The sequence below is a fragment of the Pagrus pagrus genome (assembly GCF_965226575.1).
Source record: "Pagrus pagrus genome assembly, chromosome: 7".
Lineage (NCBI taxonomy): Eukaryota > Metazoa > Chordata > Actinopteri > Spariformes > Sparidae > Pagrus > Pagrus pagrus.
Window position 1 is genome coordinate 32,490,426 of NC_140191.1, and position 23,242 is coordinate 32,513,667.

Consider the following 23,242-nt stretch of genomic DNA (forward strand, 5'->3'; position numbering starts at 1 on the left):
CAGTTCCACATACCGTTTGATCCCAGCAAGGAGTCAGTGAACGGGTTCTGGGGGATTTTTCAACCCCGTTCGGGCCAGAGGTGAACACTTTCCCCCCGTTCCTCACGGAGCGCGTCACTCTAAAGAGTAGCCAATAACTACGTGAACAGGGCACCCATTGTCCAATAGGAGCAGAGTTCGCTGCGGTGGGCGGATCTTCGAGCCTGCAGCAGCAGGAGGCTGTGGACGCGCTGCTTTCCATAAAATCACACAGGATCGAAGATATGCCAATGCTGAGGCACACTGGAGACCCAGCCCGGACACTTTGAAGCCCAACAAGCATCACTTTAGCAAACTGTCGGTTGTATCTGCGCTGAGGTAAGAGAACAAGCTTGTATTGTTCTGTTAAATGTAGCTGAATTAAAAAAAAAATACAGCCACTTTCTGTAGAAAGACTCAAACAAGTGTCCTCGTCAGTTTAACGTTAGCTGTGGCTTCAGTGTTCAGATGCACAGACAGTGATGAGGGCACTAGTGAAGCTCTGCTGATGAGTGTGTCATCCTGTAGGGCCTGATGTCTCCAGCGGTTCCACTGTCCCCGTTAACCAGGTATGATGGATCCAAGTGTGCGGTGAGCCCGCCAATGGGCTGACCAGAACGCCCCTGTAAACCTCCGAAATCCAGGAATTAGCCGCGTCCCGCTCGCCGCCAACAACCGGAACACCTGGAAATATGGGAACGTGTCCACGGGCCAGCAGCTGTGGATTTTAGGCCGAGCAGAGGGACAAGTCTATTTCATGTTCGGGGACGGAACAGCTCCGTTACAGTACTATGAGACACTTGGACATTGAGTGAGTGACAGTGGACCAGCAGTGTGTGAGACAGAGACGACAACATGAAGGAGAAGTCCAAGAATGCTGCCCGGACTCGACGGGAGAAGGAAAACAGTGAATTTTATGAACTGGCCAAACTGTTGCCGCTGCCCTCCGCCATCACCTCCCAGCTGGACAAAGCCTCCATCATCCGGCTGACCACCAGCTACCTGAAGATGAGAATAGTCTTCCCGGAGGGTAAGAGAGCTGCTCACCTGAATACAGAAAAGACACAAATAACAATTACACTGAAATAAAATCAAGCATTCACCACAGCCTAATACTCACACAGGCTCACCAATAAGCATGTAGCAACAGGCTGTAATCAGCAAATTATATTTAACAGTTACACTAGTGTACTGTATGTATAAAGGCTAATTATACATGAAATTGATATAATCAATTAAGATTTATAGGCATGTTTAACTATAATTGCCGCGCCGTGTGCATATTAAACAACATGTTTTTATGATGTATTGATATTAAATAATAGGCCACACTGTGAACAATGGAGCCTCCTTTTAAACGAATCACTGTGATTTCTTATGCGGTGATTTGTCGCCAGAAAATTCCGAAATCTCTTGAGCTTATTTCTCAATTTTAAAGGATCGAAAAATCGGTGACTCCGCGTTTCAAATATCCTACAGGTTTATCAAAAAAATAATATTAATATTACATATTTGCGCATAAAATATTTGACGTCGGTAGGCGTGCTTTATGAAATGTAGTCCATGTGTTTTTATTGTTGAACACCAGTCTACTCTAAAATGGAGGAAAGTGAGTGTGGCACATTTGAACTCGGCCTAATGAACGTGTAGGGTTTCTGCGCCTACTGCTCCAGCGCGCTACGTGTAAATGTGTATTACATGTGTCCTGATGGGCTGTTACACTCAAGTACAATCTGTGTTATCGCGGTGACATTTAATCAAGCGGCTTATTGTGATTTGATCAGAAGAACCGACATTAGTCAGAATTAACATCCTCCGCAGTTTGTCCCCCTTTATTAAATGAGTGTATGGAGTCAGCAGCAGCAGTCTCCTGTGTCCCTCAGTCCGTCTGTCCCTGTCCCCAGCCTGCAGCGATGTGGTGTCTCCCCGGGGCCCCTGGCGGCCCCTGCCAGCAGATTAGCTGTGATGAGGCTCCATCCTGCGTGACTGGTGCAGAGCCGCGGATATTAGTATGATGTGCACGTCTGATCCCCCAACATATGGAGCTCCTTGTAACAGTAAAGCAGGCGGTGGTGGAGGGAAGGAAGGTGGAGTGACAAAGAACCTGGAGGGAAACACAAAGGAGACATGGACACTATGTGTGTCTTCACTCTCTGACAGTGTTGTAATAATCAGCCACGACTCACATGCTGCAGAATGAGATCCATCACAGTCCAGCATCAGAATTATAGGATTAGCCTAATTATGCATGTTACAATGTGCTCTGAACAAGTGATAAAAGCCATTATCAGATCACCAGGAGGGACTGCATTGTATTGATTATTTAGCCTACTTCATTTCAGTTAATAGAAATTAAATACAAATACAAACTTGTTTGATAGGAGCAGATATATTATATTGAGAGAATGTCACATCAATTCTCCAGTTCTGTGCATCACAGTATTTGTAGCTGCTGCTTATTTCAAATGTCCGCAGCCGGAGGGGCCTTTATAATAAGAGGAATAAAACCTGACCCAACACAAAACATGTTCACAGATAACTAAGTCAAACTATATGGTGGGCTACATTTTCTGGTCCTTATATTCAAATACCACACGATCAGTGTCAAAATCAAACGAACAGACCAGGAGACTGAAACATGGGCCATTCTCTAAATGTAGTCCATTCATCATAGCGTGCATTATCATATGTGTCATATATATACATGTCTCCAACACTTCATGGCTGATTTTGTCTGGATCACTTGTTAAAAGCATACTTTGAAAGTGTATTTAGATTATGTTTATTTGTTTTATTTTATGACAAAAAAACACTCAAACATCTTTTTGTTCCCTGCTGGCATCATAATGTGTACCATAGGGATATATACACATACATACATATACATATATTCACATGTCAGTGCATTTAAATATTTTATATTTGAAAAATCAGATAAGGAACCAAATATAAATATAAACAAATACAAATGTTGTTGCATAAGCATTTGGTATTATTCACAAGAAACTGTGAGGCAGCATGACATTCCAAGAGATTCTTATAATAAATGTTGCATAAAGCAAAGTGCAGAGTGTGTGTGAGAAACCCCTTATTATTGAACCACAGGATTCCAAAGAACTGTGACAGGAGGCTGAAATATTTAGTGTGAATCAGGATGAACTAGAGTAAAGGAAAGTCAGACAGCTCAGTTGTACTTGAGGGAGGTACATTTAATGTTAAGAATGTTCCCTCCAAAATCCACGAGGTTGCAATTATCAATAATTAGTGCAGTAGCCATACTGTACATTTTACAGTTTGCCCTCGAAGACTCTGCCACAGCTCTCAGTAACACCAGCCGCCTGCATTCTGCATTTCTTGCATGACTGGATCTTGTCTGGCTGGTAAACTGTGCTGTTTCACATGTGTGGCAACATAAGCTGGAGCTCACTGAATAATTCAAGGGACAATCTTTCAGGCTGCAGGGTTCTACTCCTCCGTCTTTTACAGGCCGTGTTGTGTTTTCCCCATTAAATCACCTCTGCTGTTTTAAAGGCCGGACCTCTTCACTCAGACTCCTCACACCTTTTTACTCCAAGGGCCCCTACATACTCTCCACCACAGGGCACACGTGATAATTCAGTTGTGAAGCCCATCTGAGAGGGCTTTACTGGTTTGCATAAGTGGGGAGAAGAAAAGCTGAAAGTGTTCTTAATTTTTAGGGGATGTACTGAAGGATTTTTTCTGTTTTTTCTGTGACGGGGGGGAGCACTTTTATTTATGGCACTCAGAGTGGTCAGTAGTATGACCTTCGACCTCAGTCATGGTGTCCACACTGGGTTAAATTACATGACACCCCACACCACAAATATCTGGCTGAATTCTCTCTACACCAAGCTCTGAAAGAGATTTAAACAGAGAGGAAGGCCAACATCACTTCTTATATTTACTGTATGATAAATCAAATCACTATTTATGTCTTGTTTACAGTGACTGATAGTTTAAATCTTAAATTATTTATAGGGCCACCGTAGCTTCAAATCACAAAGTCATTACAAAGTAAAAGCAATGTTTAATATAAAGATCAAGATAATGATGTGTAAAATCCCAATCAAGGTCCACTTCCTCAGCTTCCACCTATGTCATGGTGTTCCTCAGCAGATGCACTTCTTGTCTTGAGTGAAAATTCGAACATTATGTGTGACTTGAAATATGCAACATGTTTTATACAGTATAATACTTAATGCACATATAAGTGAGCTAGCTGACTCTTTTTCCTCCACGTGGAGCTTCTTTGCTCAGCTCCCTGTCTCCACACTTTAAAGCCCTCAGGTACCTGTGACTGTTGAAAGGTGTCCGGGTCCCTCAGTAACAGCTCCCGACACTCCCCAAGAAGTTCGTTATTATCATTAATGCTGCTGTTGTGTAAATATGTGTTATGATGCGTTCACGGAACGCAGGATTAGAATACTGCGCAGAGGAGCTGCCCGACCTCAGCACATTTGTTTCAGTGTTATAAACTGTTGAAGTGAACAGCTGTGGACACCAGTTTATTTATGGTGTAATGGGGTTACTAATTATTAATTTAGTTAGTTAACATTTTATTTAGTTATTTAAACATGTTTCTCACAAATGAATGTCTTGCTACCCAGGTCATATTGTTTAGATAGCCTATGTGAATGGCCTTTCATTTGATATTTTTTAAAATTCTTCTTCACAAAAACATCCACTCTGCAGCTCAGGGGGTCCAGGCAGTCTGAAGCGTCACAAGATTAAAGAGATGCGCTTGTATTTTCTCTTTCATTTATTTTGTGATTTTTTTCATCTTGCGCATATTTTACCGTTCACGCCTAAACTACCTCTGGTTTCTGGCATAATGCGCGGCGTCACCCACGAATGCTCTCATAATGTCGAATTGCAAAAGAGATATTGTATCAAAAAAGAGCCCCATGACTGTCTGAAATATTATAGGATAATGAGAAGAATTAGTGAATAACATCTTGTGTTTTAATAATAATAAATTGTATAGAAACCAGCTCGGCGGGCGCTGCTCGGTGCAGCAGCTCTGACTCTGTCTTCACACTTCCAGTTTCTGCTTCACCTGCAGCACGAGGCCCGCGGCTCAGCCGCCGACCGTCCCCTCCGTGTTAATGAGCCTCTGTAATGATCAGTCAGGACGTAATGTCACCACAGCTACCACCAGACCAGAAGCTCCACTCTTACTCTGATGGACTGAACGAAACTGACCTGCTAACACGATTATTATCATTATTATTATTATTATCATATTATTATTATCAGTAGGCTACTATTATTGTTATTGTTATTATTATCATCATTATTATTATTGTCATCATATTATTATTATTATTATTATTATTATTATTATTATTATTATTATTATTAGCATCATATTATTATTATTGTTATTATTATTATTATTATTATTGTTATTATTACTATTATTATTATTATCATTATTGTTATTGTTATTGTTATTATTACTATTATTATTATTATCATTATTGTTATTGTTATTGTTATTATTATTATTAATATTGTTATTGTAGAGACCATGAACTTTTGCGAGGACTAATTAATTAAATATGTATGAAATCAGCAGCATAGTCGCGTCAAATGATAGGACCTGTGTTCTAACTGCGGCACAGTGGATAAGGAGGGTCCAGGGTCCAGTGTGTCGTGCCGGGCTCACGGTGTATGAGTGATAGTGAATGAAGGCGCTGATCAGAGAGCGGTGCTCTGCTGCTCAGCTCCTGCTCTCCCGGGCCGGCTGTCCTCTCCGATGAGCCTCTTTAAAGGCTCTGTCTTTATATTTATTTCTCTCTGATGTGAAGTGGAAGTCAGCGACTTTTTTTCTCACCCGTCAGTATTTGTCGATTAATTTGATTGTGTCTTTTCATACAAACTCGAAGTCCATAGTCGCTCCACATGGGTCCGGAGGCTGGCGGGGCGCGGTGATCCCTGCATGCCGCCTGTTTGCTCTGCAGAGCGGGATTTGCATTTCAATGCGGAGCGCTGCTGCACGGAGCGCTGCTGCATCACACCGTCTCACACGGTGTTTCCACCACTGCTGTGGAGGATCTGTGCTTTATATTTTCACGCTGCAACATTTGCGATGATCCGGATTCGATAAAAGTCCGCTCCAGTCTAATTATAGGTGTGGTGTATTTTTGGAGCCCGTGCAGTGCAGCCTTCATTTACCCACACCTCTCCCTGCAGACACTGTTGTACCCGCAGTGGGAACACTTTCTTCTCTTGGTATTCTCATCTGTCTCTCTTGTTTGTGATCATATAATGCAGTTAAATGTGTGAACAATCTTAAAATTGAAATCATATATCAGTAACTGTACTGAAGGATAAAGGAATAAAATGGTGTCTATTAAAAGCAGCTTATGAAGCATAACTGACATTCTGAGCATTATTTGTTTCTGCATTGCTGTAATTAAAGGGGCACTGTGTCATTTTGGAGAAGAAACTCAAACTCAGAATTTTAATATTTACAATATTAATGAGGTCATAATACAAACTCAGAAATATTTATTTTTCCATAAGTGAATGAACAAGCTGTTCTCAGAGGAAAATAAGGCCCCAGAACACTGTTTGAATCTGGAAAGGTGGCAGGGTCCGCCACATATAAACAAAGTAAAACAGTATAAAGTGTGTTGTCCTTTAAGGTCAGTTTGTTTATTCAGTCATGAAAACAAAGAGAGTTTGTTTATTATGTTTGTTTAGGCAGAAATATCAGCCAATGAACATCTTTCTCTGCTCATTAACATTTCTTCACCTAAACTACAGACTGCTCATTTAAAGCCTCTAAAGTTGTTGTGATAATGTGCTGACAATAAAATGATGTCTGTACAATAAGTTTATGAATCTTTCATTATTCATAGCAGTGTGATAGTGTCTAAACTATAGAACACCCTCTGACAACAATTTGAAACACCTTGTTTCCATCTGCTTTCATTGTACAATATGAAAGTATATTTCTTGTAACTATGTTTTTTTCTTCTCTCTCTCTCTCTCTCTCTCTCTCTCTCTCTCTCTCTCTCTCTCTCTCTCTCTGTGTGTGTGTGTGTGTGTGTGTGTGTGATTTGTTTACCAGGCCTTGGGGAGTCCTGGGGTCATGTGAGCCGCAGCACTTCTCTGGATGGAGTCAGTCAGGAACTAGGCTCCCATCTCTTACAGGTACTTAGTATTAAGAGCAGCTGAAACACATTGTGGGCTTTAAGGTCATTTAAAAGGCCCTTCACACTCTCATTAAAATGAAAGAAAAATTAACTTAGCTCTTTGGAAAATTCACCCTAACAAGATATAATAATAATAATAATAATAATAATAATAATAATCATTATTATTATTATTACTACTCAGACCTAGGTAGACAGTGTGTTTGTGTGTGTGTGTGTGTGTGTGTGTGTGTGTGTGTGTGTAGGGGTTAATGGCTGCTGCCATCTGCCTCCTGCTGCCTTCATTCATGTGCTTTAAGAGTGAAATGAGCTGAACACATTCCTGGTCACGTACAGATCCTCAGTCTGTCCTGCAGCCCCTCTCACATCAGCAGCAACACAATGGAGCAGAGAGAACCACAGGTTGGCCAGTCCTGGTCAGACAGACACAGAAGAGAGCCCTACAGAGCTCCATGTCAGCCGATCACGGTTACAGGACTGTCAGTTACAGAATGGAGAGGACCAGAGGGCTACAAGCTTTCAAACAGGTCTACAGAATAGTCAAATAGGGCAACAGGCTGGCCTAAAATGAGGTTTCATAATGACAATGTATGTCGACTGGTTTGACAAATAAGGCTATGCTGGCCAGCGCTGGCCGAGGACCACAGAGTGAAGACAAGCCACTGAGGGCTTTAGCCACAAACTAGCAGCCATGGAAATAAACTGCTTGTTAAATAAGAGCTTAATTTGTAGAGGTTAAGAATAGACATTTCTTTGATTGATAGTTGGCGTCCTCTTAAGAATTGGTTAATCAATAATATATGAATTATGCAGGACGTTTTTCCATTAGAAAACTGTTTTAACCACTGACATGATCTATGTTGGATGTGAATCAGAGTGGGCTACATTAGGAGTTCAAAGAACAGATAAAATTAACACCAACTTACTTGAGTAATAAACTAAATAACACAAAATAATTTCTTCATTTTAACTGCAAAGCTCCAGTCTGTTGCTTTTCAACAACTGGCCCAACAAAATCCACACTGAGGCTGCTAAATGGCCAAAATGTAGTCATATCTTACAATAATAATATCTAATAATATCTTTGTATAAAATGTTATTTTTTGTATTTTGTAATTACAAATGACTTGTATTTAAATTAAATACATTATCTCATAACAGTATTTTGTATTTAATTTTGATTTATTTGATGAGCAATTATTTGTAATTTTAAGATACTTTCTGATGTATTTGTGCCATCACTTGATTGTTGGTTAACACTTTTTTATGGTTAAATTCTTGACAGTGATTAATCGATTAACAATTATTAATTAACATCCCTAGTTAAGATGATTATAAACTGAAGTGTTCCTTATTTACATTACTACATACTATTTCTTATTGGTTAATATGACAAATATTAATAATACACTACATTATATTCTTCGACTCCATGTGAGTTTATTAAGTAGGCTACGACCAGCTAAGCTGAATGCAGACTGTAATAAATCCTAGCTTCATGACGGTCATAGTGTTCAGTTTTTAATTGTTCACAATGGGTTGACAAAACACTGGCAACATTTCTGGGTTGAATGAAATAGCAGCCCAGTTACCGGCATAACATTCTGTCAGTTTTTCGTGTCTACTAACCACAGTTGTGTTTAAATTTGTATGTTCATATCAACATGTCTACAATATCTGTAATATCACATTCATATTAAAAGTAGGCCTATATGAGCTGACTTTCATGTCGGTAGAAGGAGAGGATGCATAAACAAATGTAGAGTTTAAACACATGTGTGGTTTGCAGGAACGTACATTGCCATGCCAACATTTATACTTGTGATTGGGTTGTGAACAGCAGCACAAACAACGGCTTGAACTTCACGGTTAATTCAGATGCTCCTTTTAAAGCACATGTTGCATGTCATTGTTATTTGTGTTTGTTATTTAATTATGTTCTTTAAATCATTAATTTTTTCATGATGTTATTACAACAGATCTTCATCAGTAATCATAATAATAAAACAATATAGTGTCTATGCCTTGGCCGTGGGAATGGTCTTAAGACAATAATACAGATTTTTTTAAAAAGCAAATTCATTTTGGCCTTGTGGGTAACCTAAAAAATAACACTCTAATTGTTGTTTCTTTCAGACATTAGATGGCTTCATTTTTGTGGTGGCTCCAGACGGGAAAATAATGTATATATCAGAAACAGCATCCGTCCACCTGGGCCTGTCGCAGGTTGGTTTGACAAGCTGAGTGTGAGCTCTTCAAAAATGGTGGCCCTGAGTTGTCACAGCTCTGAGATGAGTGTTCTTTTCAACAGGTAGAGTTGACGGGAAACAGCATTTATGAATACATCCATCCAGCAGACCACGATGAAATGACAGCCGTCCTCACAGCACACCAGCCTTACCATTCACACTTTGTTCACGGTAATCAACAACCCAGGCTTGCTGTACTGTATATGTCATGAATTCATCATACAGCATAAATAACTTGGTGTTTTGCATGTTTTCTTATTCCCTGCAGAATATGAGATGGAACGCTCCTTCTTTCTGAGAATGAAATGTGTCCTTGCTAAAAGAAACGCTGGTCTTACCTGTGGCGGCTACAAGGTAACAGTGCTGTGCTGCTAAACTGGCATGTGTGCAACTGTCTTTATTTTATTAGTGCTTTGTAACTGTGACATAAAAATCATTGACTCCGACAGCAATAATAAAATTGAATCTGACAAAACTCAACTAAAGTTTGAAACCTGACTAGTGCTCATCCAGAGTGCTGATAAAAAACAAGAAAAGAGCCCACCACGCAGTCTGAAGCTTGCAATTAGAATATTTTGGCCTGAGTGACACAATCAGCAAGTGTTGATAAATATCAAGCTGTTTAAAAAAAGACGGACTTCTCGGATGTGTTTGCTGCACTCTTCCTGAGCCTGACTGAATAGGACTACTGGAACATGTATGGATTGATTTTTATACTTATTTACTGTATCCATCTGCCAAACTCTTGGCCCAGGTGATCCACTGCAGTGGCTACCTGAAGATCCGTCAGTACAGCCTGGACATGTCTCCATTTGACGGCTGCTATCAGAACGTGGGACTGGTGGCTGTCGGCCATTCACTGCCGCCCAGCGCTGTCACTGAGATCAAACTGCACAGCAACATGTTCATGTTCAGAGCCAGCCTGGACATGAAGCTCATCTTCCTTGACTCACGGTACGTTCTGTACAACGCAGTGTTCTGTATTTGCCTGCACACAGTGGATACATGTTTGTATGCATGTACAGTGTGTGTGTGATCTTCCACATATTTGCTTGTAACATATTTTGTGTGGTTTATCCCATTTTTGGTTGTTTTCAAAATGACCAGAAACATTAGTCCTCTCTTGGTTGGTATAGAATTATAGTCCAACCCCTGTTGGTAAAAGGAGTGTGGTCGTGGATTACATACACTGGTCAAAATCATGTATATCATGGCAGTCTTGAGTTTCAGTGATTCCTACAGCTCTCATGTTTCTGTGATGAATGAGTGGAACACAAACTACTTTGTCACAAAAACATTCATGAAGTTTGCTTCAATAATTAATTTCTTATAGGTCTTCTGAACACGTCACCAAATCTGCTAGATCAAAAATATACATACTTTAATTCTTATTATTGGTTAAATGGCCCTTGGACATTTTCACCTCAGTTAGGTACTTCTGATAGCCATCCACAAGCTTCTGGTCGTCCTCTGGCTGAATTTTTTACCACTCCTCTTGACAGAACCTGTGTATTTCAACTAAACAGCCCCACAGCATAATACTACCAGCACCATGACTGACAGTAGGCTCGGTGTTCTTGGGTTAAAGGCCTCACCTTCTCTCCTCCAAACATATTGCTGCTCACTGTGGTCAAACAACTCAGTTTTAGTTTCATGTGACCACAGAGTTTTCCTCCAGAAGGTTTTTTCTTTGTACATGTGATCAGCAGCAAACTTCAGTCCAGCTTTAAGGTTCTGCGTCTGGATCAAGAGCTTCTTTCTAACACGGCAGCCTCTCAGCTCATGTTGATGTAAAACACACCTGACTGTGGACACTGACACCTGTCTTCCAGCAGCTTCTAATTCATTGCAGACTTGCTTTTTGGTGGTTTTTGGTTGACTCTTTGTTTGTGTTTTCTTCCTGATTGTGGCAGTGACACAACTGTGCCATTTTTTGTGGCTGAGTCTAATGGGTGAATCAAACAAGCCCCATTAAAATGGGCCCAGAAAGGTCATCAGCTCATATCAATCAGAATCCAGAAGAAGTTAAGAGGTCATGCTACAAAGAACATTTGATCAACACAGCTTTCTAGATCACCAACATTGATTGTTCAAGTTACTGTATGTATATTTTGGAGTCAGCAGATCCGGTCACATGTTCAGAAGACCTATAATAAATTCATTATTGAACCAAACTTGATGAACGTTTTTTGTGACATGTAGTTTGTGTTCCACTCTTTCATCACAGAAACATTAGAGCTGTATAAATCATTGATAATCAAGACTGCAATCATATACAGTACATGCTCTTTACAAGTGCATGTAAACTTTTGACCACATATGTCTATGAGAGTGTGAGTGTGTTTATATATGGGAAGGCTTTAATGTACCCTCTGTGTGTGTATGTGTGTGTGTGTTGTGTGTGTGTGTCAGGGTTGCAGAGCTGACAGGCTACGAGCCTCAGGATCTGATAGAGAAGACACTCTACCATCACGTCCACAGCTGTGACTCTTTCCACCTGCGCTGTGCTCATCACTTGTGTGAGTTAGGTTTGTTTTACCTTTCTACAAATTATCTCTCTCTACACACACACACACTTACATAAACACACACGCTGTTCAAGTACAGACAAACTACATCAAGCTATGCACTGTTATATTATGTTCTCTAACGCTATACTGCTTTAATATGTGACCTTATGTTGTTTTTTAATCTATCATCCAATATAAAACCTTTACACAGAGAAACCTTGCCCACTGAGTCTGAGGTGTTAATTATTTTATTCATTGCGAAAATTCACAATACAAGACAAAATATTGGTCAAGAAGTGAAGATGATTTTGTGTTCCTCACTTTCTGCGAAAAAGGATAAGACAATAGGTCCATCCAGTCCTGAGAACAAGACATGGAGAGTTTCTGTGGAGTTATCCAGATCACTATCAGGTGTATTTCGGGATGTCAGTGGTCCAGTTTGATACGTTGCTAGCTATACTGGAACCACATTAAACAGAAGTCCACTACACATTAAAAAGAAACCCAAACCGGATGATCCTGAACTGGGACTGGCAGTACGTCTATGTAGGGAATAGGGACACACACACTGAAAATCAAACTGTTCCAAAATATAAAGATGGACAAAGGTTTCAGAGTCAGTGTGTAAATGATTGACACAACACGAGGTCATATTTATTTTTAAACGTGCAGCAATTTCACACCAATTTGGACAAAGGCCAAGTTGTGTTATGTGTTGTGTTGCTATGCAATGTTCAGGTCAGATCATATAATGTTACTTTACCTGAAGTTATTTTTTAAGAATTAAGCAAAGAAATTCCATTCCTTTGTTGTTCATTTTTAATATTTATGAAGGGTAATTGCACCCAAAAATTTGAATTGAGACATTATCTACTCCCCCCATGAAGATGGAAAGTTGATGGAAAGATGGAAGAATGAGCTTTCGTAGTCCACAAAACATTTCTTGAGCTTCACAGTCAAAAAGTGTTGCAGCATTCGCCTAAACAACTGAGAAGTTTTAAATCGTAAAAAAAACCAAAACTAAACAAACATAAAAATGGCTCCATACAGCTCATCCAGTGCAATCCAAGTCCCTGGAAGCCCTGAGATCCCAACTTGATTTGAAAGTACAATATTAACACCATTAACTTACAGTCGAGCTTATGCACACACTTGCGGGCTGCGTGCTAACACGTTTCTCATAACAGCTACGGTGAAGATTTCAGCTTTTAAAAGGGTGTGAATAGCATCCTGTCGAGTCTGTTTGGGATCTCAGGGCTTCTGGTGGCTCGGATTATGCCGGATGAGTTGTACGGTGCCATTCCATGTTTTTTTTTCTTTGGTTGTTTTTTACGTTTTAAAGCAAGTCCCCAGCTACTTCAGTTGTTAAGCAGAATGCTGAAACTCTGTTTTGCTGTGAAGCTCCAGAAATGTTTTGTGGACTGTGGACTTCATCTGACTTTCCATCAGCATGGAGGGAGGAGATAATGACAAACTTTTCTATTTTGGGTAAACCTATGCTTTAATATGATAATATATAATAAACAGCTCATTCCTCCTATGAACAATAGTGTAAGGCTATGTTTAGACTACGAGCCCAAATCCAATTTTTGGCATACCCAGATTGTATCCAGACTGACCAACACTGGACAGCAAAAAACAACATGAAATGGGATTTCTGCAAATCGGAGCCATACCACTTTAGAGGGGGTGTGAAACGCGATTCAAATCAGATTTCTAAGGCGCGTCTCTGTCTGGACGCTCTGGCCGCTCATATTGGATTTCCAAGTGACTCACACAGCGTCAAATCAGAATCTAAATCCATGCCACTGCTAGCAGAGCAGTATGCAAGACAGCGCAGAGAACAACTGACAACAACTGTGGAGTCAGGCCGTCTCCGTAACAGTGTAATTGTTTGAAGAGTGAGATGATTGGTCATGCCTCCATGTTGGAGAGCCACGTCACTAGTATGCAGACTTACTGACGCCTGCATCGATACCATAGCAACCCATGCGGATATGTTGCTGATATCTGGACCCCAAAATCTGATCTAATCTCTTGCAAATAATAGTGTAAACACTCCGTCTTTCAGATCTGATTTGAGAGACAAATCAGATTTGCTTGCTATGTGAACATAGCCAAGACAAAATAAAGTACATTCAGTGCAGTTTTCTAATGTCAGATTTGACTGATTTTAAGTAATTCATCACCTTTCTATTTTTTCATGTAATTTATTATATGCTGTACTTGTTTGCACAGTTTGTATTTTTTTCCACACAGTAATGGTTTGCTGTTATGTCTCTCCCATCTTGTGGTCTTTAGTGCTGGTGAAAGGTCAGGTCACAACTAAGTACTACCGTTTCTTGGCCAAGCAGGGCGGCTGGGTCTGGGTCCAGAGTTATGCAACCATTGTACACAACAGCCGATCATCCCGACCTCACTGCATCGTCAGTGTCAACTATGTTCTCACGTGAGTATTCCTAAATGCTGTTAGATTTAGTTATCAGTAGTAAGTTGTCAATATGCTGATAAATCTGATTGCCACACAGGAATCCAAAAGGTTCTTACATGAGATAAACAGTGTTGTTATGTTTATGACTTGGTGCTAAGCGATCACTGCTGTGGTGTTAATGCACTGTCCGCTAATCAAGCAGTGTGGCCAGTACTGTGACTGTCGGTTGCTTCTGTCAACCATGGTAGTAGTAGTACACAGTAGTGTGTAAAATGTCTATACTGTTAAAATCTAGGTTTTTTTGAACATGCACGAAAAAGTGTATTTCCAGTCAGAAGATAAGGTAGATGATAATTGGCTATTAGCCATCTTGAGTCTCAACAGTCATTTCTCAGCATGTCCCCGTCCACCTCCAGGTGACTGGTGACGAGGGACAGACTGAAAAGGGCTCTGCACACTGTTTGAGACAATCAATAAACAAACTGTTATGTCTCGTTACAAGAGTTGAAATCACAGGAGTCAACAGTCTGTCCCACTTGCTGGGTGGTTAACACTAGTAAGCAGCTGTCTGCAGATACCAGGCTAAATTCTTGTCCAGGAACACAAACAGGAGGAAATTAATTGTTGTACAGACATTTCTGCTCTAACTCTGTCTCTGTCTGTTCCTTACTTGGTTGAATCATTTGGTAAAAACTGTAGGAGGATAGCTCTGTGGGATAATATAAGATAAAGAAGAAGTAAAACAAAACAACATTTTATTCGGTGCCAGAACCTGAACCTGTATTTTTTGAGTGTACATAACAAAGACAGCCTGGCAGGTGGTGTAGATCTTTTATTATTTATGCTCACATATCTTGTACATAATATCCTAAAAGTATGATGTTTCAATTTTGTGTCACTTGCATTCTGCAAAAACAAAAAATCTATTCAAATCATGATTTGGTCTCAAGCTTAAAAAAAAAAAAGATAGTATTTTTGGCCATATCACCCAGACTGACATTGATCATTAGCTATCAACAGTTAAGATAATTACCATTTTCTGACAGTGTTCAACTGACAATGAAAACTGCAATATATTACTAATATAACTTGTTAATAAATTCTAAGTTTGAGTAACATATGATAAAAGCTACAGTGACCAGCTGTTTAGGGAAATTAAATTAAACTATGTATTTGTGATTCCTGTCTAAAGATGTATGTGTTCTGTACAAAACAGCGGGCTTGGGGTGAGTCCCAGACAGGATAAGGAAGTAAAAAAGTATTAAGAGTCAGACCAACAACTTGTTGTTCTTATGTTAAACACATCACTGTGACTTTACTGTCTTTATTGGCTTACAGTGAATGGAGCACAACAGCGGCAGATAACATGAATAACTATTCCAACAGATAAACAAACATTTCTGACACACGTCCAGTGTAGACAGGGTGTAACCTCATTATTCAAAATAAATTAAAAGACTGAGTGGTTCAGAGAAATGATGGGTGGATGGCAGATTACTGATGTAACCCACTGCTGATCATCCAGCTATTCTAACCAACAACTTGTCGACTCTTTCAAATCCGAAACTCTGTGACACAAACTCACTTTTGGTTGAATCTCTATTGTATGTAATTATTTTGCTTATTATTCTTTTTCCCTCTGGCATTCTTATATTATTGTTGATACGGAATAGACATGAAAATGTTAGGGAGTACTACTTTGTAGATTTGTTGTAGTACTGTTGTGGATTGGACGATAGCTGACAGTTGTCAGTCAGGTGGGCTTGGTATGAAATGACAGACATGTCTGGCAGCTTCAGGGCAGAGAGGGGTGGCTCAGAACTCTGTTGTGCTGTCATTCTCTGCTTTGATAAGATAATGAGTGTTGGTACTAGAGATTTACACAAACGATTGCTGTGAAGCAATTAACTGGAGGTTAATTGGAAATATGACATTTGTTTGTTGAAGCCTGATTTGCAGAATCTTGAACTGAAGGAAGTTTGTCAAGTCATATTCTGTCTTTACTGTTGTATGATCAGTTAGAAACAAAGGAAATGTGATTATGGTTTCTTTTCACAAGACCAGAACTTTCCTGCTGTTTCTGACAGTAGACATTCCTGTTCTATCACTGTACCTGCTCTCCTGATTGCCAGTTATGTCAGAATGTCTGAGCCCTTTGTTACTGAGTTTGTTAAGTGTGCTCATGTGTTGGCTGTTACCTGTGGCAGCCTCTCTGTGGCGGCGTCAGTCACCTGGTATAGTTTATCTAAGACTGGCAGCTCTGCCTGCAGGGTATATAAACAGAGGCAGGTGCTGAAGCATATCTGACTGGACTGGGATAGCATTTGCTGGGCCTTTATCCTGCACAAACAGTCCACCAGCACCATGAAAATCCTCATTACATGCTTCTACTTCACGTCCATCCAATAAAATCAATCTGTAATCATGGCACAGACTCTACCTGCGCGAGCTGCTCTCTTATTAAGTGAGGGATACATTTACTTGCCTATTATCTTATTATTTTATTACTCCTGATGTGCATATTTCACAGATGTTCAAGTGAGCATGTGAATGAATAAGGCCTATAAAACCCTCCATTAAGTAGCGCGGCTGGCTGCATTCAGAGGCACAGAACAGCTTGACACACATTTCCTCTACCTCCTACATCAAATCCATAACAGCTTTGTGTTTATGGCCTTTTAATTGATAGGCTGTAAACTTGATGAGCGTTTATGGGCTCCAGCTTAGTGTGAGGGGAGTGCAGCCTTGTTTTCCTCCTTGTTCTGCCTTTTGTAAATCTTGTTAAGATACTGTATGGATTGAGCCTCACAGTGATGATGAAAATGAGGCAGCATGCTTCTTTTGTGTGTTGTTATCAGAGCGGAGTTGGTTTGCCCGGTAGCTTTAGTGTATACAGCCTGGATAACACCGCTGATAAGGCCACTTCACCTGCATGTGAACTCCCACTGTTTGTTCAGCCCTGATAACCTCTGCACCTGCCACTGCTACCACAACCTGACAGTGATTTAGCAATCCTTTAAATAAAGGCATGTAAGCAGCAAAAGCACATAGCCACATGTTTGACCCACAATAGCTCATAATGCACGCACACCAACCCTCTCTGTTTAAGACAACATAACATCAATGCCCAATACAAATACTTTTATTGATATGTCTGCATTTTGTAACATTTTGTAACATTTAGTGAGTTAAACAATGTAAGTACACATGTGTAAAACAAAGAAAGGACAGCTCTGCTTCTCACTTTTAGAGAACTGGTTCCCAACCTTGGAATTGGGATGCTTCAAGGGGTCACAGAACAAAACTCAAGAGTCAAAAATGTATCAAAAAGCGTAAGAAAAAAGAAATCATCATTGTTTGGGCAAAAAATACATTTTTGGCTCACATCTTACATACTTGATAATTTCCCCTCCTCGGGTCTCCTAAAATGGGTTTATATGAAAATCTGACCTGCTTTCTACATAATAACATGTGCAACTTGTGGCGAGGGGGGGAAAATAGGTACTGCCTCATTTTAAGGGGTCTAATGACCAATGATAGGTTATGATATCTGTTGATATAGAGTTTTTTTTTAAGTAAATCAATAACAATCCACTTACGCACAGATGTTTTGGGCTCTGTCTTCCTTATTTCAAGTGTTCCCCAGGTATCTGAAATCAATGACTGTATTAAAATCACTTATATTAAAATTAAGTGATCAGTGTATACATACAGTAATAGGCTGGAGCTGGAACAAACGGCTGATTGATAGAAAATTCATGAGCAAATATTCACAATAATTCATCAATCTAAATGTTTTGAGCAGACATGCCAAACATTTTCTGACTCCAGCTCCTGTAAGGATTTGTTGCTTTTTATGTCTTATATTGTAGTATATAATAGTAATACGTTAGGGTAATGGACTGGTCATTGGATGAAACAAGAATTTAAAGAAGTGACCTTGGACGCCGGGAAATTGTGTTTTTCACTATTTCCTACGGTTTAATGGACCGAACAATTCTCTGATGAACCAAGAAAGTAACCTGCAGATTGATCGGCATTCAAAATAATCTTTGGTCGCACCCTTGTAAGAGGTCAATCATAGATAGCTGAAAATCAACATTAAATCTTTGTAAGTTGTGTGGATGATGGATCACTATTTGTCTCAAGCAAACCCTGTCCAGGTTTTCTGTTGTCTCAGACTTGATTCATCATCCATGGTGAGATCTGTAGAACACTTTAGCGAGAAATCAATTCCCTTTTCCCAGTAGTGAGACATCCAAGCTTCTCCTATGGGCCTGATTTAGCCAGACATAGCCTTTAATCTCCCAGTGTATTTGATTGGACAGCTTTCCTCTGTAGAGTGTTTGTTGAAGGCCTTGCTGCAATCCTTCTGGTAAAACAAGCATCCCAACAGCCATTCCAGCCCTCTTAGCACACCCCCACCTCTCCCAGCAGATGCACTCACACATACAGAAACACAAACATGCATCTCTCTGCATGCTGGCCCTCTCAGCACAATGATGAAGCTCTAATTGCTAGACAGATGTTAATGGGTTTTTGCACCTAGAGAAAAGCCAAACATGCAGGTACACATGGGCTGTTTGTGTTCTTTAATAAACAGCCTTTCCAGGGGACTGGGATCTCTCCTTTATTATGGACCATAAATCTATGACATGGAAATGCAAAACATCAACAATAGTACGGTGAATGCACTACATGAAATTTATGTTTGTGTCTTTAGGGAGACAGAGTACAAAGGCCTCCAGCTTTCTCTGGACCAGGCCACATCCAAGGCCTCTTTCCCATACAGCAGCAGCACCACCAGCAGCCTCACAGAGAACTGCAGAACTCCCAAGAGCAGAGTATCCCGACCAAAGACCAAATCTAGACTCTCACCATACACACAGGTAAGGATTTAATGTATTGAACTTACTGGACTCAAATCACTGATGTGAAAACACAGTACAGTGGTCTCAAACTTTGGAAATGTTTTCATATATAGGTTGCACTTAACTGCTACGATTTCGAAAAACATCATGTTGTGGCACATTCACCTTGTTTTGACTGGTTTTGAAATGAGCATGCACTGATTCTTCAGGTCAGTGGTTTTCAACCTTTTTGAGTCACGACCCCCGCTAAAGCAAGAGCGCCCCAATTATGCATGAGGCCATGTTGCCAGAAGAGCTAAACACATTTTATAGTCGTTTTTATCTATTCAACAAGGAGTCCACTCGGCCTCCCAAGGACTGGCCACTGTCAGTAACAACATCAGATATGGGAAGAATTGTGTTGAGAGTGAATATGACTAAAGCTGCTGGGCCTGATAACATCACTAGCCATAGCTCATGTTATTACTGACATTTTTAACATCTTACTGACACAGGAGACTGTTCCCTCCTGCTTCAAGTGTCTAATCTAAATGACTACCGCCTTGTGGCACTCACCCCCATGAAGTGCTTTTAGAAAGTGGTTCTCCAGCACATCATAGGCAACATCCCTGCAAGCCTGAACCCTCACCAGTTTGCAGTCAATACCAATAGATCTACAGAGGACGCCAAAACTTGACACTCTGGGCTTCAGCACCACACTCTGCAATTGGATATTGGACTTCCTTAACAGACCCCAGACAGTTTGGACTGACACTCACATCTCCTCTACTTCAGTGCTCAACACCAGCACTTTTACAGAGGAGCAAAAGAAAGCATCCTGGATAACTGGCATGGTTCCTGCATACCGCTGGAGCGGACCCACCCAGAATATCATTGGTACACATCTACTGAGTATCAGTGATATGGGTGAGATGTGTGCACAGAGTATCCAAATATAAAAATTGTGATGCTAATGGCAGCTAACACTCATCAGACACAGTGGGACTGCAGGCACACAGCCTGAGCTGGTTAGTGCCATTGCAACATTAAGCCATTGTCATTCTGGATCATGTTAGCTTTTTTTCCATCATAGTGGTCAATTCTGAAGGTGATAAACCAGAATTATCCTTTCAAAGAACTAGATACTTTGTTCCGTAATAGTAATCCATGCATTCCAACTAAAGTTGCTCACTGGGCGAATATACAGAAAAATTTCTTCAGGCTTTTGGGTTTTTGAAGCCCACAGCAAATGCTGATTAGAGTGCTTTATAGGCTAAGGTGGCTGACTCTTGCACACATGGTAAAATGTAAATACTTTCAGGTCTCTTTGTGAGTTCAGATTCTTGGGCTGTGTTTGTTGTTACAGTTACGCTTGGGAAAAGGCAATTCTGGGCCTACCGTGTCACGTGACCTGCAATTTTCACCTGTAGACACTGTCAAATTCGACAACCTGGCATTGTTCCTGGGGACTTGGGTAGCATAGCTAACTTTTTGGTAGTCAATAAGTATACAGAGCAGACCAGTTTACTTGGAGCAAACAAGTCTTTGTTTTTTTTGCGTGTGTCTGTGTGTGTCACTGGTCAACTGTGGCCCCCAGAGGGTGTGCCACATCATTGAAGGCTTTCTGTAATCTTGTTTCTTGTCTCCCTCTCCACATTTCTCATAGTATCCTAACTTCCAGGCGGAGCGGTCAGAGTCTGACCAGGACAGTCCGTGGGGCAGCAGCCCCCTCACCGACTCAGCTTCCCCTCAGTTGCTGGAGCACAGTGAAGGCCTTGATGCCTCCTGTGTCTACAGGCAATTCACTGATCCACGCATGCTCTGTCACAGCTTGTCTGAAGAGCAGCATCACACCACCAGTGATGGCTACTCACACCTTCACACACATGGTCAAGGTCAAAGTTGTGAACGGAGTCGATGTGAGGCAGGACGATATTTTCTCGGAGCACCACCGTCTGGCAGGGATGCGTGGTGGGGCACTGCCCGGTCCATCTTACCATTAAGCAAGAACTCCTTGGAGAACCAAGAGGGATATAACAGCAGCATGCCACACATCACAGCCATCCACAGCTACCATGGTGAGGACCAAGACCTCGGCCATGTCCACGGTAGTGACAGAACTATATGGGCAGATGAAGCTTTGATATTTTTAGACTGAGCCTGCCACCCACTCAATATCCAGAGATGATTGAAGGTGTTTGCTGTAAACCTGGGGTTTTGATAGTTGCTAAGAATATTAATTCTTGGAAGTATTTCCTCAGAATTGACTGTTTTCATTGTGTCCTCCTGCAGGCCGGGGCCACTGGGATGAGGACAGCGTAGTCAGCTCCCCAGATGGAGGCTCGACCAGTGACTCAGGGGATCGGTACCAAGCTGACCACTACCGCTGCAGCCCACAGGAACCCAGCAAGATTGAGACACTGATCCGAGCCACACAGCAGATGATCAAGGAAGAAGAGAGTCGACTTCAGCTGCGCAAGGGCCCTCCAGATGCCCCAATGGGACCGGCTAATGGGCTGCCAAAGGGCCCTGGTCCATGCTTCACCCCCGAATATACTCAAGGACCACTGCCTCTCCAGACTGTGGTGTGTCGAGGTTTGAGTCAGGTGATCAGCCCTGCGCCTAGTCCTGCCCCCCTATCCAGGCTCAGCAGTCCAGGGTCTGAGCACCTCCACAAGCCCAAAGACTACCTCCAGACAGATCTTTCTCCACTTTCTTTGCCATTACACCACCCATTTGGTCGGCCAGGCCCATGCTCGACTTCCCCCACCCCGGCCCCAGCCCTCTATCCCTCTCATGCCCACCCACGGCCCTACTTGGACAAACATACAGCCTTCTCCCTGACAGGCTACACTCTGGAGCATCTCTATGACCCAGAGAGCCTCCGGGGCTACTGCACATCCACCAGCACAGGCCCCACCCACTATGATATGACCCCTCACCTGCTTATACCGGCAGAGCAGACACCCGGACACAAAGGCACCTCTGTCATTATCACCAATGGCAGCTAACACTCATCTAACACACACAGTGGGACTGCAGGCACACAGCCGGAGCTGGTTAGCCCAGTTGCAACATTAAGCCATTGTCATTCTGGATCATGTTAGCTTGTTTTTCCATCATACCGGTCAATTCTGATTCAAATCTCGTTTGTTACTTCATCATAGAGCTTGAGTACATTATAGCTATATTTCCAAGCAAATATTACTCACTTTCCACACTCTGCAAAAGAACATGGGTGAATATTGTCAAGAGGGTACAACAAGATCACATTATATTATTATAGCAATGCCCGTAATTCTGGAAAATAATGTTTTTGTATTGTGGAGTTTCATCTCTACAGTAGAGATAGAATCATTTGGTGAATTTATTTGCTTCCTCTTGCCCAAAATCTGAAATTTCGGAAATTTGAAATTTTGAAATTTCTGAAATAGGTTCATTTTCAAAAAGTGGGTCACAGTCCGATAGGGACCTACAGACAGCTGAGCCTGGCTAAAGGAACGAAGGAAAATTAGACCCTTCCAAAGTGTGGTCCACCATTGAGAACACCGACTCTGGCAGCAGAAAGAGGTTCTTGGGTACTAGGAACTGATTGGACCCGTGAGGATCTCTACTATGTAGCCTTTATGTCTGCGGCCATTTTATTTCTTTATGGCTTGGTCTCTATGGTCGAGCAGAGACTTGTCAGAGTGGTCGGCAGAAACATTCAAAAAACGTGCGTACACTGTTGATATTAAAGTATGTCCCGCAACATTGTCAAACATCTGCTTCCATCAACTTTACTGCAACATCCCTTCACTCATTCACCAATTTCTCCATGTGAGAAAAAGTGTGCAAACTTGATTTTATATGCAAATTCAAAATGTCAGCAAGTTGCTCTGTAGAGCTACAATAGCACTCGTTAGAGCCCAGACCTTCTCCCAGTGTTCCACTTTTGTACTCCCTTATAGATACCAGCCACCTAAAGACCCCTGATTTTTTTCATCAAGATCCATGCATT

The 23,242-nt window shown here is 41.2% G+C and overlaps 1 protein-coding gene across 1 annotated transcript; it reads left to right on the forward strand.

Annotated features, from left to right (window-relative positions):
• Positions 1–873: 873 nt before the first annotated feature.
• On the forward strand, positions 874–22,253 carry sim1a (SIM bHLH transcription factor 1a; the record flags this gene model as incomplete). The annotated part of the gene is made up of 11 exons (XM_084356847.1): positions 874–1,048; positions 7,118–7,200; positions 9,339–9,428; positions 9,514–9,622; positions 9,720–9,805; positions 10,206–10,405; positions 11,864–11,970; positions 14,263–14,410; positions 19,116–19,281; positions 20,909–21,320; positions 21,535–22,253. 11 exons carry the CDS (start codon positions 874–876, stop codon positions 22,251–22,253), a joined length of 2,295 nt encoding a protein of 764 aa, XP_084212973.1.
• Positions 22,254–23,242: the final 989 nt, after the last annotated feature.